Here is a 17,007-nt window from a genome sequence, read left to right on the forward strand (position 1 = left end):
GGAGAAGGAAATGGTAACCCACTCCAGTATTCTGGCCTGGAGAATCCCACGGACAGAGGAGCCTGCTGGGCTACAGTCCATGGGGACAGAGAGAGTCAGACTTGACTGAAGCAACTTAGCATGCACATATATCTTGTAAGGGGTGTTCTCCTGTGCCAGCACACCAAAATTATCGCAAAGAAACTGATAATCTCTTCCTCTTATTAAGTTTTCAAGTTCCCATTATTGTCCCCAAATGTCTTCTGCACCTTTTTTAAAAGCACCATCCGATCAAGAAGACCTTGCATTTCCTTCCATTTCTTTGGTCTGTCTTCCTCCCGAAGAGCTCTTCCATCTTTTCCTCCTCGATGACCTTGACTTTTTTCATGATACCTTCAATACAGTGAAAACAAACTGGATTTGTTTTCTCACCTGACAAACTACAGTATCTCTTGTTAGCTCAAAGGACACCGGAGAAGGGGTGAGGGGAGGCAGATACACCAAGTGGCCACGCTGGATAAGGTTAGCACCTTCGTGCCAGTGGTGACGCGTATGTTCCACTCACTATAGTAAGTCCCCTACATACAGACGAGTTCCATTCCAAGAGTGTCCAGTTTATTAGTAAGTCCAACAAAGTTAGCCTAGGTACCCAACCGACACGATTGGCCACGTAGTACTGTAGTGTAATACAGTCATACTGTATTACTAGAAACCTATTACAGTAATACTTGACTGTAATAGGTTTATAATACTTTTCCCACAAATAATATATAACAAACACAAAAAGGAAAACATTTTGAATCTTACGGTACCTAGTGCAGTAGAACAGCTGGCACATAGGGGCTGGCATCAAGTGAACAGGCAAGAAGAGTTCCTGGCTGGAGAAGGGAGAAGAGGTGGGAGATGGTAGAGCTGAAGGGTCATCAGCAGTAGGAGATGGAGGGCCAGCTGCGATGTCACACTGATGGCAGCTTCTGATTCCTTGCTGGATTCAATTCTATCTACCCTCTTGCTTCTGGACATCCTGGGCTTGATATAAGGATAGTGTACTACTGTGCTCTACCGATGGAGAAGGCAATGGCTCCCCACTCCAGTACTCTTGCCTGGAAAATCCCATGGACGGAGGGGCCTGGTGGGCTGCAGTCCATGGGGTCGCTAGAGTCAGACACGACTGAGCAACTTCAGTTTCACTTTCCACTTTCATGCACTGGAGAAGGAAATGGCAACCCACTCCAGTGTTCTTGCCTAGAGAATCCCAGGGATGGCAGAGCCTGGTGGGCTGCCGTCTATGGGGTCGCACAGAGTCGGACATAATTGAAGCAACTCAGCAGCAGCGGCAGCAGCGCTCTACTGAACAGTAGTGTTTAAAGCACACAAAAGCACAGCCACTTGTAGAGGAGGCATGCACACAGCAACGTACGCTAGACAGGTAAACTAACTTAGACCACTGGACATGCGAACACACATTCGTTATCTTTGAAAACTCATAACTTCGCATGCAGGGGACTTACTGTACAGCAAGACATATGCTTTGTGGTCTGGTACGGCACTGGGCTCTTTGCATACATCACCTCCTCAAGACAGTCCTAGGAAGGAGGTACTATTCCTATGACACAGATGGAGACATTAAAGCTCTACAGAGGACAGCTTGCCACAACCATGCGGTCGGAAAGCGGCAGAACAGAGTTTCTAACCCAGGTGTTCTGATGCTCTGTCACTGTCCTTTGCAATCAGTCAGAACCAGAATTAGGACTTTCAGGCTATTCTATGGGCCTCCTAGCAATTTTATCTGCAGTGAGCTTCCCAGGTGGCGCTAGTGAAGCGACTTAGGATGGATGGACGGAGGTATCCTCCTAGACCACCAACCTCAGTTCAGCCACGCGTGGCAGGCCAGGGAAGAACTGGGAGGATTGACGGTCTGGGACAGGCCTGGAAGAAATCCAATGGCCAGTGCAGATTTGTGGGGTTGGGTCACAGGTCAGCGACCGATTCATACTTCACAGACCAGCCCAGATGAGTCATCCATTGTTTTAAAGAGGAGACAAGTAAGCCTGGATTGAATAATAAATTAGCAGAGGCAGATCAGGTCAGACATGGGGGAGGGAAGTATTAAACTGACACGGGCCCTTCCAGCCTCTTGCTTAGCCTTTGCCAGACAGGGTGCTTGCCTAAGAGATGGGCCCTGTCGGTGGTGACAGGGTCTCAGGTGAGTGTGTGTACAGTGGGCCACCAAACTCAGCAGACAGTCACAAGGACGTCATCCAGTTACTACTGCTTCCTCCCGATCTGTAATCGTAGGGCTGGATACACCAGACAGCACCGGTGCTTGGATATACACCACTGAATCGGCCGTGCGGCCCTCACGGGTCATGGCCTTTCAGAAGCAGCAGCTGTACACTGATGAAGCCGCATCACCTCTCTGGGCATCGTCTCCTCCCTCCGTCACATTCAGACCAGATGACAACTCAGGGCTCTTCTCGGCCTGACGTCATCTGGCTCCCTGAGGGACCAGAGGCCTGGCCACTGCTGAGTCCCTCAAGGGTCCCTGTGGGGTTTTGTTCACAACAGTGCAGTGAGGGCCATATGAGTGATTAGAAACCACTTGCTGGGATTCCCGGGGCACGCAGCCAGGAACCTGCAGCTTCAAAAGGTGTGAGGTCACTCCTCTGGCATTCGGGTTCATCTTAGCTGGGATGGGGTGCCTGTGATCTCCTGACTAATCAAAACTGAAGGCGTTATCCTGACCTGATTATTCTTTTTTTTTTTAATCAGCATTTTTAAATTTTTTATTCATTTTTTAAAATTTATTTAATTGGAGGCTAATTACTTTACAATATTGTAGTGGTTTTTGCCATCATTGACATGAATCAGCCACAGGTGTACATGTGTTCCCCACCCTGAACCTCGCTCCCACCTCCCTCCCCATCCCATCTCTCTGGGTCATCCCAGTGCACCAGCCCTGAGCACCCTGTCTCATGCATTGAACCTGGACTGGCGATCTGTTTCACATATGATAATATACATGTTTTAATGCTATTCTCTCAAATCATCCCACCCTGGCATTCTCCCACAGAGTCCAAAAGACTGTTCTATACATCTGTGTCTCTCTTGCTGTCTTGCATATAGGGTTATCGTTACCATCTTTCTAAATTCCATATATGTGCGTTAGTATACTGTATTGGTGTTTTTCTTTCTGGCTTACTTCACTCTGTATAATAGGCTCCAGTTTCATCCACCTCATTAGAACCGATTCAAATGTATTCTTTTTAATGGCTGAGTAATACTCCATTGTGTATATGTACCACAGCTTTCTTATCCATTCGTCTGCTGATGGACATCTAGGTTGCTTCCATGTCCTGGCTATTATAAATAGTGCTGCGATGAACATTGGGGTACATGTGTCTCTTTCAATTCTAGTTTCCTCAGTGTGTATGCTCAGCAGTGGGATTGCTGGGTCATATGGCAGTTCTATTTCCAGTTTTTTAAGGAATCTCCACAGTTTTTTAAGGTTCTCCATAGTGGCTGTACTAGTTTGCATTCCCACCAACAGTGTAAAAGGGTTCCCTTTTCTCCATACCCTCTTCAGCATTTATTGCTTGTAGACTTTTGGATAGCAGCCATTCTGACCGGCGTGAAATGGTACCTCATTGTGGTTTTGATTTGCATTTCTCTGATAATGAGTGATGTTGAGCATCTTTTCATGTGTTTGTTAGCCATCTGTATGTCTTCTTTGGAGAAGTGTCTGTTTAATTCTTTGGCCCATTTTTTGACTAGGTCATTTATTTTTCTGGAATTGAGCTGCAGGAGTTGCTTGTATATTTTTGAGATTAATTCTTTGTCAGTTGCTTCGTTTGCTATTATTTTCTCCCATTCTGAAGGCTGTCTTTTCACCTTGCTTATAGTTTCTTTCGTTGTGCAAAAGCTTTTAAGTTTAATTACTGACCTGATTATCCTTTCTGCTTCTTTAGATATGTCAATGCTTTCAATTTCATCAGCCTGGAAAAACTCAAAACCTTTGAAGAATTCTCACCGAATGGCACCTCCCTGCTTGATGTAAGTAACAGAATTAACCTCCTCAGCACACCCCGGGCAGCCCCCCATGCAAACACAAACCCCAACTGTCTGGTTGCTCTAGGTCACCAGGGGCCAGTCATCAGTGGTGGCTGAAATGACACTTCCAGGGGAATGGCAACAAGACATGGGACATACAGAGCTAATCTGAAAGTAGTTCTGTAGTCTGAAGATGACCCAGAGCTCACCCCAGGGCCCAAGTCCTTGGCTGGGCATAACCTTAGGGTGTTTCTAAGCATCTTGGCTGTCAGGGGTGGAAGCCTGCTATCCCAGCATCAAAGCAACTCAAAACTGTGCGAGGGGCGGGGCCTCCCCTCTGAGATCCTGGCACAATCTCCGAGACCTCTTGCTCCTTCCCACAAAGTTTCCAGAGCTGAGCAGCCAGGCTCCCACCCAGCCACACAGAGAGAAGCAATCCACACAGCCCTGGCAAACAAGAGGCCTCAACTCACCTGTCCCTTTAAAGGTTTGGATAAGGGGCTGAGAGATTAAGGGGAGGAGACAGAGAGCTGGACCAGAGCGTGGTCTCCAGACACAGTCACTGGATCCAGGACCACCCATGCTCACAGAGCCATGACCCAAAAAAGGCCTGGAAAGCCTACTGTGGTGAGAAGGTGGTGACCTCAAATGCTGTGGTCACCGCTGGAAAATGCCCAAACCCTTCAAATACACCAGATAGAGAGAAAAAGATGACGTGAACATTAAACAAACAAAAAAAATTACAAATAAGCTGTGACTACAAAGACAAAGTGCTGGAAATGTTGCTTTGCTGCTTAGAATGCTGGTTTTAAGTCCAAGGAAATGGCACTGAATACAACATGCAAGGTTTCTTTGACCCTTAGCCCTCCCGACCCTGATGCACTGGGCCCTAGGGCAGTATCCTTGCTTAGGTTCCTCCCTGATAGTCAAGGACACACGCAGAGACACATAAGAGACCCAAAGGGTGGCAGGAACTACGTGTGGGGTCCACTCACTGGAAACACCATTTTGACAGTATAAGGAAGGCCCTGCGTAAAACTCAGTGCTAAATATGACCCAGTGAGTAAACGGAATTGCTGGAAACTGTAACTCAGTTCAGTTCCATCGCTCAGTCGTGCCTGACTCTTTGCAACCCCATGGACTACAGCACACCAGGCCTCCCTGTCCATCACCAACTCCCAGAATTTACTCAAACTCATGTCCATTGAGTCAGTGATGCCATCCAACCATCTCATCCTCTGTTGTTCCCTTCTCCTGCCTTCAATCTTTCCCAGCATCAGATCTTTTCAAATGGGTCAGCACTTCGCATCAGGTGGCCAAAGTATTGGTGTTTCAGCTTCAGCATCAGTCTTTCCAATGAACACCCAGGACTGATCTCCTTTAGGATGGACTGGTTGGATCTCCTTGCAGTCCAAGGGACTCTCAAGAGTCTTCTCCAACACCACAGTTCAAAAGCATCAATTCTTCGGCGCTCAGCTTTCTTTATAGTCCAACTCTCACATCCATACATGACTACTGGAAAAACCATAGCCTTGACTAGATGGACCTTTGTTGGCAAAGTAATGTCTCTGCTTTTTAATATCCTTTCTATGTTGGTCATAACATTTCTTCCAAGGAGTGTGTTTTTATTTCTGACAAAATGTGGTCCACTGGAGTAGGGAATGGCAAACCACTTCAGTATTCCTGTCTCAAGAACCCCATGAACAGTATGAAAAGGCAAAAGGATAGGACACTGAAAGATGAACTCCCCAGGTCAGTAGGTGCCCAATATGCTACTGGAGATCAGTGGAGAAATAACTCCAGAAAGAATGAAGGGATGGAGCCAGAGCAAAAACAACACACAGCTACAGATGTGACTGGTGATAGAAGCAAGGTCTGATGCTGTAAAGAGCAATATTGCATAGGAACCTGGAATGTTAGGTCCATGAATCAAGGCAAATTGGAAGTGATCAAACAGGAGATGGCAAGAGTGAACATTGACATTTTAGGAATCAGCAAACTAAAGTGGACTGGAATGGATGAATTTAACTCAGATGACCATTATATCTACTACTGTGGGCAAGAATCCCTTAGAAGAAATGGAGTAGCCATCATAGTCAACAAAAGAGTCCAAATTGCAGTACTTGGATGTAGTCTCAAATACGACAGAATGATCTCTGTTCGTCTCCAAGGCAAACCATTCAATACCACGGTAACTCAGGAGGGTCTCAAACCTCCATACAATCTTCAAGAAAGAAAATTAAACCTGTCTTTATTATTTCTCACTCAGTTGTGTCCAACTCTTTGTGACCCCATGGAGTGTAGCCCACCAGGCTCCTCTGTCCATGGGGATGCTCCAGGCAAGAATACTGGAGTGGGCTGCATTCTGTTTTCCAGGGGATCTTCCCGACCCGGGGATCAAGCCTGGGTCTCCTGCATTGCAGGCAGATTCTTTATCACCTGAGCCACCAGGGAATCTTTACATATCACTGCCAAGTCAGCTGCCCAATTAGCTTTAACATATTTACGCAATAGTTTGCATAAAATACCATAAAAGTTAACTACGAAAAATGCTCACCTGTTACCTGCAATTTCCCATTTTGATTATATTTGCTTTCTTCACCTGCAGGAAGAAGGGTCTCTGAGTCACTGGACATAGTGGCCTCTTGTAATTGACAAGGTTTAGACTGTCCAGTTGGAGAAGGCAATGGCAACCCACTCCAGTTCTCTTGCCTGGAAAATCCCATGAACGGAGGAGTCTGGTGGGCTGCAGTCCATAGCGTCGTGAAGAGTCAGACACGACTGAGCAACTTCGCTTTCACTTTTCACTTTCATGCATTGGAGAAGGAAATGGCAACCCACTCCAGTGTTCTTGCCTGGAGGATCCCAGGGATGGGGGAGCCTGGTGGGCTGCCGTCTATGGCGTCGCACAGAGTCAGACTCGACTGAAACGACTTAGCAGCAGCAGCAGACTGGCCAGTATGGAGAGAGTGCTCTGTCTACACAGGGAGGGAGGCCAGATGCTGGAGTGACCTCAGACATGCATCCCAACGTCACGAACCCCTCTGGCTCAAGCAGGAGCTGTAACTCTTCGTTCTTCCCTGCAGGACTACCAGCTGGATAGTGGCACCCTGCTGGCCTCCCCCTTGCTGAAGCGCTTCACCTGGGCAGAGAGCAAACCCAAGGCCCCACTGAAGTGAGTAAGGAAGCCGGGGGTGGGGGGCTTTTCTCACTTTCTGGAGGGGCAAGAGGGACGATGCCCGGGAGGAGGGTTTCATGGCCATACTTGAGCGCTGCCTGCCCTCCTAAACTGCAGTGTCCAGGCTGTGCAGAAAGCTCTTTTCCCTGGAAGGAAAGTAAAGAGGGCATAAAACCAGACATATGGACACGGCTGGGGCAGGGGGAGGAAGGAGAGAGTGGGAGGCATGGAGAGAGTAATGTGGAAACATACATTGCCATATATAAAATAAAGAGCCAATGGGAATTTGCTGTATGACTCAGGGAAGTCACACCGGGGCCCTGTGACAACCCAGAGAGGTAGGATGGGGAGGGAGGTGGGAGGGATGTTCAAGTGGGAGGGGACATGAGTAAACCTATGGCGATTCATGTTGATGTTCGGTAGAAACCAACACAATCCTGTAAAGCAATTATCCTTCCATTAAAAATAAATGAATTTTAAAAAATCATTAAAAAAAAAAAAAAAACAAACAAACAGAAAAAAGCAGACACTTGAGCACCATGCTCTGGAAAGGAAGAGTGGGATTTGAGAGAAGACAGAACACTCCAGCAAAGAGAAGCATAGTCTTTCAGCGGAAAGGAGCTGGACGTCCTCAACTGTGAACAGTGTACAGTCCGGACCAGAGACCTGTCCGAGGGGGCGGGGAGAGAACGCACACCCGTTACCCGCTGGGGGCCTGCAATGAGGGGACAAGAAGGGCCCCGGGACAGTCGTCTAGTCCTAAGACGCGCCATCCTGAGACCCCAACTCTTCCAAATGAAGGCTCGTTTCCTGTTAGAGCCCGCTCTCCTGCCTCCACCGGGCAGCCAGTGACAACACTGTCAGAACTACCAGGGCTCTCGCTGCACTCTGCACGGCCGGCTCCTCTCCGTGCTCCTCTCTGCCCAGCGACATCGCTGGGCAGGGCAAGGCCCACCAGATTTGCCTTCCTTTCCTGGTTCAAACATCTGCCCTGGACCCTCCCCCCGATGTGGAACCGTTCTGCCCCTCTTTTATCTCAATCAGGGATCTGCAAACTTCCCCCACCCCTTAAACAGAGTTCCCAAAACACTTGGGAGAAGTTGGGCCGCCTTCGGTAAGCAAAGGACCCGAAAACAAGATTTAAAAAGTGAACAAAGTCTTCAGTTCCTCCACAACACAGGTGGAGTGCTCCCTTCTCTTTTCCTCAAATTCTCAAGCACCCTATGTTTTCCATACAGTTGAAGAGCTAGGAGAACAAGAGTACTTTGGGGGTGGACTTGTTTAAAAAGGGAACCGTGCCTAGGGAAGTCAGGTGACTTTTTACATCTTTCATGATCAATACTTTTGGTGGAGTTGAAATGCTGTTTTAATTCTGCATTTGTGTAGTTTGGTGCTGTGTTCAGAGTTAAGTGTTTTCAGAAAAGTATGTTCTGCATATGTTTTTTTACAGTCTAAATTCTGACTGCCGACAAGTTTCTATTGTACGAAACTTCACTTAGATGGTTTTTCTACTGAATGCAGACCCATTCGTAAGAGGCCAGTGGTAACTGCTCAACTCTGCCACTTATAAAAGCAGCTGATAGACGAGCAATAAAATGCAGCTGTGTCCAGTCAACCATACTCACAAGAGCCGGTGACCTTGGCCAGGGAACACGTGAAAATGAGCTTCACCTCATCAGATATCAGGGCAAATGCAAATCACATGAGCCACCTCTTCACCCCCACCAGGATGGTTTGAACCAGGGACGTGGTTCTAGAACTCTGGTCCTCACTAACCAGAGTCAGTGTTGATGAGGACGTGGAGGAATTAGAACTCTGGATGCTTGCTGGTGGGAACATGAGATTACTGCAGCCACTTTGGAAAACAATCTAGCAGTTTACAGAGGAAAGCAGTCCTCAGAAGGTTAAACAGAGTTACTCTGAGCCAGCAATGCAACTCTGTAGGTATACATATACCCCACAGAAACGTATATGCGAATATTCATAAGAATCAAAAGTAGAAACAACTCTCCTGTCTATCAGTTGGTGAACCGATAAATAAAATGCATATATCCGTACAAGAGAATATTTGTCAATCAAAAGTACGAGGTACTGATAGGCGGCTACAACATAGATGAACCTTGAATTAAGTGAGAGGAGCCAGTTGTATGATTTCATTTATATGAAATGCCCAGAGTACACTTTAAATAGGTATATTGTACAATATGCAAACATGTCAATAAAACTATTGTTTTAAAAAACAACAACAAACCAAACAGGTGGCCAGCTCACAGGCTAGTTTGCAGACCCTGATGTAAACCAAAGGGTGTCCGCAGACACCTCTGAGCAGTGGGGCCCCAGCTCATCAACTACAGAGGACTGGAGGGCTGTGAACGCTCCCCGACGGACACCTGGGCACCTGCATCCTCTCCACGGGCACCCAGGGACCCCAAGCCCAGTCCTGGGCAGGTCACAGGACACGGAGTGAGGAGGAGAAATGGGGCCCACATGTTCTTGTTTCCTGCCTTGAAACACTTCCAGACCTTTGTGGGAAAAAAATGGTCCACTCCGAAACCAACATACAGAACATGGTTCAAAGGCTGGGTGCGCCAATCTCGAGCCAAACGGCCAGTGGCACGCAGGGTTCTCACTCCCACCGGTGTTGCTGAAACTATCAAATACGGAGGACCAGACCAGCTCCCCGCCCCACCTGCACCCAACCCAAAAGCCAGTCTTTTCGCCCTGGCCAGCGACACACTGCCCGGAACCGAACCAAACCGAATGCTTCTCTCCTCCGGAGCACAAACTTGAGAGGGAGAAACTTACCAAGTTTCTGTAGCATGTCCTAGGCATTGCTCCAGGCGGCCGCAAGAACTTTGCATGAAGTCGGTGGCTCAGAACGGGAGAAATGGATCCTCTTGCAGTTCCGGAGGCCGGACGCCCCAGAACAAGGTGTCGAGGTGTCAGCAGGGCTGCATCCCAACATGAGGCCCCCTCTCCCACAGGACATCCTGGCCAGCGCCTCCTCCAGCCCTGACGCCCCCGGCACTCCTCCTCTATGGCCGTGGCCCCGCTCTTCCTGCGAGCGCTGTGATGCCCCTGCCCGGACACGTGGGATTGCACTCAGGGCCCACCTGGTTGATGCAGGAGGCGCCTCCTCTCAAGATCCTCTATTTTAATCGCAGCTCTCCCCTTAGAAGATGTTGTTCACAGATTTAGCATCTTTCAGCCAATCCCAGGTGCTAACGGACCCACGGAGGGGAGTGCTGGACCCAAGCCTGGGAGCTGTTTTCCACCAGGAATTCTGGATTTGTTAACTAATCCCACCCTCCGTCCCCGGCGAGTGGAGGAGAGGCCATGGGCAGCTCTAGACACCCCAGCCTAGTTCGAGGTAGGACTCAACAGACTCACTCTGGATGGGTTTGAACAAGTGTTAATCCTCCAGTCGACTCCAACTCTTTGCGATCCCATGGGCTGTAGCCCACCAGGCTCCTGTGTCCATGGGATTTTCCAGGCAAGAATACTGGAGTGGGCTGCCATTTCCTTCTCCAGGGAGTCTTCATGCCTCAGGGATTGAACTCGGGCCTCCCAGCAGGCAGATTCTTTACTGACCAGGGAAGCCGCTGGGCTTGAACAAAGCGCCCACTCAAGAGTGGACTTCAGTGTTTCCAACAAATCCATTTTGTACAATTGATTTTTTTCTTTCTTTTCTGTCTTTAGCTTGAGAGTAACCAGTAAGAGTAAGGAGTCAGGCCTTTCTGACCTCAGCAGACCCACGTTTTGCCACGCCAGCTGTGGGCACCTGGGCGCGGGCCACCGCAGGTTCACCTATGATCACTCGGAGCTGGAGAGGAAGATTTCCTGCTGCTCACCTCCGCCCGACTACAACTCTGTGGTCCTGTACTCCACCCCACCAGTCTAAAGCCCGATTCTGCACAGCCTTCTTTCTAGAACCACGTGTGTATTTATAAACCCCAGAAAACTAGCTTTTGCCAGTATTATGCATATAGAAATCGACACCTTTTCCTTTCCACAGGAGCCGGCTGCTTTTGTGTGTGTGTTTTTTTTTAATAGTGCTTTTGTCTCTCTTGACTAACAAGAATGTAACCCCACATAGAGGAATAGTGACAGAGCGCCACTGCCGACCCTTGCAGGACTCAGCGGGGAGGAGAAATCCTGACCCCGGAGACCCCACAGCCTCCGGGCTCCAGGTGGCTCAGGACACACGCTGTCACCTGTCACTGCGGCTCGGACTCTTTGGGCCAGCAAGGCCTGTGCTGTCAGAGGCATGGTTCTGGGGTCTCCAGCAGGCTGTGTGTGTGGGGGGAGGGAGAAGACAGGGAGAGCACACAGGGCAGGGGAGGGGGACTGGAGCTGCACCTCGTGGGGCGGGAGTGAGTAGAGGACAGTGCCACTGGGTCCACCTTGGAGAATCCATCCAGGGAGCAGACAGGACGGAGGGGTGATGCGGTTTAAAAAAAAAAAGCCAAACATAATTTTTGGAACTATCAAGCAGATTGTAAAACCTTAGGTGGGCTCACCCCAGTGAGTCTGGTCTGTCACGTCACCTCTTAGGCTTAAAGCCACGTTTTCACAGATAACGTCTGCTTCTATTTTGAGTATTCATATATAGTCCACTTAATTCACTTCTTTGTTCTAACATGTTTCAATTAGTAATCAAAGGAAGCTGAGGAGAAGGGCAACAGTCTTGTGGAGGTTTTCTCTAGACCCAAACTAGGATAGATGGAGAAAAAGGGAAGGTGGGAGTGAAAACCCCCTCTCTGCACCAGACCAACTGCCTGAGACCGAGGGGACTGAAGGACAGGAAGGCAGCCACGTGTCCTTCTTATTCAGTGGGGACCCCAACTCTCTCACGCTTGTCTCCTGGACACAAGAGCAGTAACCAATGTCTATGAAGCACTTTATGCTCCTTGAGGAAAAAGGTGGTGTGTGATTTATGCAAGATGTTTCTAGAACTGGGACTCAGGATATTAGTTAATGAGCCGTCAGTAAGAGAAAAGCCTCTTTTCACCTACTTTGGGCCCTGCCTCGGGTCTGAGTTGTGACCGAAATAGGGACAGGGTACAAAAGGGCGCCCACTTCTTGGGGCCGAGAGGCCCTGGGTCCGCCACCATCTCTGCGTGATTCTGTGTATTTAGGGTGTGTGTGCACCTTCTGGGGCCAGTCAGGGCCAGGCAGGCCACCAGGAATCACTGCTCCTGGTGGAGAGGAGGATGCTTACCTTGACGCAGGTGATGTAACCCTAGAACCTGAGACAAAGGTGATAGATAGGCCTGGACATCCTGCCCTGGCCAGAGGGCAGGGGACTGGTGGAGGCGGGGGTGGTCACAGTCTCGTTTCAAGGTTCTTGGTGTGAAGAGACGGGAGAGTTGGCTTGTCCCCAGCCAGAGAGCTGCTCCCGGGGTGGTGGTGGGAGGGGACCTCTGCTGGAGGAGCCTCCAGCCAGTCTCCACCAGGAGCCGAGTCCAGACAGCACGGGACCAGGGACCAAAGGCGGGGAGAGCCTTGCTCTTCCTCTTTACAGGCACAAGAGCACCTGTGACCACTGGCAAGAGTAGCAATCAGGTAACCGGGAGGAGGTTAAGCAGGCAAAATATAAGAAGCTTGAAACTGAGTCTCTGGTTTTTTCAAGTCAGTTAAGGATCCAGCAATTAGGGAAAACAAAGAAAAACCTTAGCTATATGTATATGTCTTGATTTCAGCAATCCGTTCTTTAAGAGGCCTTAGTAATACCATTTTTCCAAAAGACAAAGAACCCTTTAGACTGTGTTAATCTGGCTTCCTCAGAGACTCAATGGAATCAGAGACTCTGTCCAGAAGTCCAGCTCCATCTGAGGTCTCAACATAGAACAAAAACTGGAAACCGGGAGGAAAGACGCTCTCCAGTGGGAAAGGGCTTGTCACAGGTAGGTGCCCTGAAGCAGCACAGAAAATTAAATCACTAATGAATTGATGGCATTATTAGACCCATTTGTCAATTTTGACAAAAATGGTTGGCATGAACAATTAGGGGGCAAGGACCCCCTTTCCAGGACTTGTGAGATCACGTAACCCGAGTATGGTGGGTGGGAGGGGACTGAAACCACGCACAAGCTTGTCTCTAGTTGTTCTCAGAATGACGCTCAGACCCGAGGAGCAAGTGTGTTCAAAATCCTGATAAGGTTACTTTTGGATGTCAAACGGGAAAAAAACACTTGTTGGCCTCTTGTAACTGATTAAAGGAGCGCGCCTTTGACTGACAGTGGTGGTAACTATATGTATATTTGTGTGTGTGTGTTGTGCAGAACTATTTAAGGAAACTGGAATTTTAAAGTTACTTTTATACAAACCAAGAGTATATGCTGCAAATTATAAGTGAGACAGAATTTTGTCCTACATCTCTAGTCACTATGAATGTATTTTGTATGTTATCTTCATATAATAAAATTAACTTACAAAAACATCCATATATTTTCAATTCTGTGTGAAAATGAAAAAAGGGGTCTTGGTTTTCTTGGGGCTGTTGAGGGGGGACAAGCATAAAAATGCTCATGAAATATTAACTGCTAAACCAGCACAAGAAATAGACAGCAAATACAGCTCAAGACAGGCATGGATCATCCATCAGCCCAGAGTGGCTGTATTAACAATCAAGACACGCGAACAGTGTAACAAAAGCTAGAAAAATGGTCCAGATGAAGTGGTTTGCAAAACAGAAATAAGAGACACAAACATAGGGAAGAAATGTATGGACACCAAGGGGGGGGAAGGAGCGGTGGGGATGAACTGGGTGACTGGGATTGACATATACACACCACTGATACTCCGTGTAAGAGAACTAATGAGAACCCAGTGTAGAGCACAGGGAACTCTGTTCAGCACTCTGTGATGACCTAAATGGGAAGGAAATCCTAAGACAGATACGTGTGTGCTGTGTCACTCAGTCGTGTCTGACTCTTTGTGACCCCATGGACTGTATCCCACCAGGCTCCTCTGTCCGTGGGATTCTCCAGGCAAGAATTACTGGAGTGGGTTGCCATGCCCTATCCAGAGGAAAAAGAGATATATGTACATATATATAGCTGATTCACTTTGTTGTAGAGCAGAAACAGGACACTATAAAGCAACTATACTGCAAAAAAAATTTTTTTTAAATCTAAGATGAACATGATCACAAGTAAAATGTACAGACTAAGGGTGAGTGCTGGCTACAGATCAAAGTCCCCTCAATTAAAAATGAGGCAGGCTTTCCCAAACAGTAGTATTACCATAATGAAGAATGTATGTGTTTGTAAAAGATGCTTGCTCCTTGGAAGAAAAGTTATGACCAACATAGACAACATGTTAAAAAGCAGAGACATTACTTTGCCAACAAAGGTCCGTCTAGTCAAACTATGGTTTTTCCAGTAGTCACGTATGGATTTGAGAGTTGGACAATAAACAAAGCTGAGTGCCAAAGAATTGATGCTTTTGAACTGTGGTGTTGGAGAAGACTCTTGAGAGTCCCTTAGACTGCAAGGAGATCAAACCAGTCCATCCTAAAGGACATCAATCCTAAATATTCATTGGAAGGACTGATGCTGAAGCTAAAACTTCAATACTTTGGCACCTAACGCGAAGAACTGACTCATTTGAAAAGACTCTGATCTGGGAAAGATTGAAGGCGGGAGGGGACGACAGAGGGAGAGATGGTTGGATGGCATCACCAACTCAATGGACATGAGTTTGAGTAAACTCCAAGAGTTGGTGATGGGCAGGGAGCCCTAGTGTGTTGCAGTCCATGGGGTCGCAGAGTCGGACACGACTGAGCAACTGAACTGAATAGAACTGTGTGTGTGTATTAGAGGTTGTGTGCAGGAAAGCATACAAAATAATCAGGCAAAATCCAGAGACAAGAATTTCTGTAAGAAAAGGACACTAGCTAAGTACTCAACTTTGTTTTGTGGGTTACATCCTAGAAAGAGAAAACAATTAGAGAATCACTAATAGACACAGAATAAGCAACCACCAGGTTGTCTTAGAAAGCGCTCACACCGTCACCTTCCTAATAACACCATGAGCAAACCAGATTGGAGAAACATTTTCCGAGAAAACAAGCCTACTTCCTTTGGGATAAAAGCAAGAAAAGGGGATGTGACTAATCTCAATTAGCTGAAGACGGCAAGAAGCATTATGAGAATCTGAAATCCTTTTAAAATATTACTGGTTTTCTTGACTCAGAAGTCACTCATTTAGGCAAACAATGTGAAAAATGCTCGAGGAATTGGTGTCATGTCATAGTTTAGACGTTTTCTCATGACTTTAGAAATTTACAGTACATTTGGGAATAGTTTTTTTTTTTTTTTTCTTTACTCCAGCAGAAGGATGGCCCAGTAAGGTTTATTGAACCCTTCAGTGTTAAACATGTTATCAGACTTTTGGGTTCCAAAGGCCAGAAAATACTTCAAAAATCTCCTGGGTTCCAACACAGGAATGACTAGCCTTCTGTTTTTTTGAACTCAAGACATCTAAGAGAAAACAAAACAAACCAATCAGATGCCATAAAGAAGGTTCTATTTCTTGATCTGGGTGGGGTAGTAGGTGCATTCATTTTGTGCTCACTCACTGAGCTGTCCACTTACTTGCAAACCTGTGTTTGTATTCTTCGATAAAAGATATGCAAAAGGAAAAAAAAGATTAACTACCACAACTTTTCACAGAAGAAAAACCCATTTTAAAAAGAGTAAGGGCTTAGGCTCAGACTCTAACACAGCAAGTGAATTTTCTGTGCCAGCAACTATTCCAAGTGCTGAAAAAAAATAAGGAAAAACCATTTAATTTTCAGAACAACCCAACATGATAGGTACCATCAGTTTTACCCTTCACATTAATGGGAAAACTGAAGGAATCATGAGAACTTAAAAATCCCCTGGTCACATTTTCCTACCTACCAGCATCTGCACCCACACACGGACTCAAAACACCCGCTGGTGCACTCAGCCCCCAACCAAACTCAACCCAAGGGCACTGTGCCAGCACCTCACCACCCCCACCCCCGCCCACTCCCCACTTTCCCACTGGATATGATGAACACGCTAGTACCTCTCTCATCCTGCAAAACCAAACACCCTAACCCTAACCATCCCTACTTTCCCCTCCAGCTACCACTCCATCTCTCTACTCCTCTTCACAACAAAATTCCTTGCAAGAGAGCTTATACTTGTTGTTTCTGGTCCCTTTCCTCCCACTTGAGCCAAGCTTTCCCTCTCACTGAATGGAGCTGCTCTTGACAAGATTATCCACAATGCCATGTTGCTAAACTCAATGGCCCTTTTTAGTCTCAATCTTCCCCATCAACACCTTGATTTCTGGACTTGCCAGATGCCCCCCGCCCCTCCACCACCACAGGTCATTTCTGTCTTGCATTGGTTTTGTCTGATCTGTGGGTAGTGTTCCAGGGAACCCAGGGCACTGCCCCAGACCTTTGGTCTTCTAAGCCCATACGAATTCTCTTCATAATCTCAACCAACCTCAAGACTTGCAATGACATCTATGGGATAATGACATGCAAATGACACATATTGACCAGATCTCCCCCCAAACTGTCATGCGAATGCTAAATTCACATGTGCTCTTGACACTGTGGCCAATCCAAAAGATAGCCTCAACCCTCTCCCATCCCCTGTGAACCTCAGCAGTGTTCCTGCCATTCCCCCACCCAGTTCCCTCCCCTTCAATCAGGCTGGCTCTGCCAATTCTCCTTAAGCAACAGCATGTGGCACAAGTGACACTGCATGACTGAGGCTAACTTGGTGTTCTTTGTTTTAATTTGCTCAGCTTGG

The 17,007-nt window shown here is 47.4% G+C and overlaps 1 protein-coding gene and 1 long non-coding RNA gene across 3 annotated transcripts in view; one reads left to right on the plus strand and one right to left on the minus strand.

Annotated features, from left to right (window-relative positions):
- Positions 1–13,649, plus strand: part of FLT1 (fms related receptor tyrosine kinase 1) — a 205,688-nt gene extending 192,039 nt beyond the window's left edge. For both annotated transcript variants that reach the window (XM_086329568.1, XM_086329567.1), the window contains 3 exons: positions 3,948–4,032; positions 7,116–7,204; positions 10,907–13,649. In XM_086329568.1, the coding sequence (XP_086185694.1) occupies positions 3,948–4,032; positions 7,116–7,204; positions 10,907–11,108 (376 nt within the window). In that variant the 3' untranslated portion in view covers positions 11,109–13,649. The remainder of the gene's footprint in view (positions 1–3,947; positions 4,033–7,115; positions 7,205–10,906) is intronic.
- LOC147361617 (uncharacterized) lies at positions 254–10,144 on the minus strand. Its single transcript, XR_015138160.1, has 3 exons — positions 10,013–10,144; positions 792–857; positions 254–372 (listed from the first exon to the last, which is right to left on the minus strand). It is a non-coding gene; the product is annotated as an uncharacterized LOC147361617 (long non-coding RNA).
- Positions 13,650–17,007: the final 3,358 nt, after the last annotated feature.

This window comes from Bos grunniens, chromosome 12, assembly GCF_055505025.1.
Source record: "Bos grunniens cultivar Pamir isolate PY7600 chromosome 12, Bosgru_T2T1.0, whole genome shotgun sequence".
In the NCBI taxonomy this organism is placed as follows: Eukaryota; Metazoa; Chordata; class Mammalia; order Artiodactyla; family Bovidae; genus Bos; species Bos grunniens.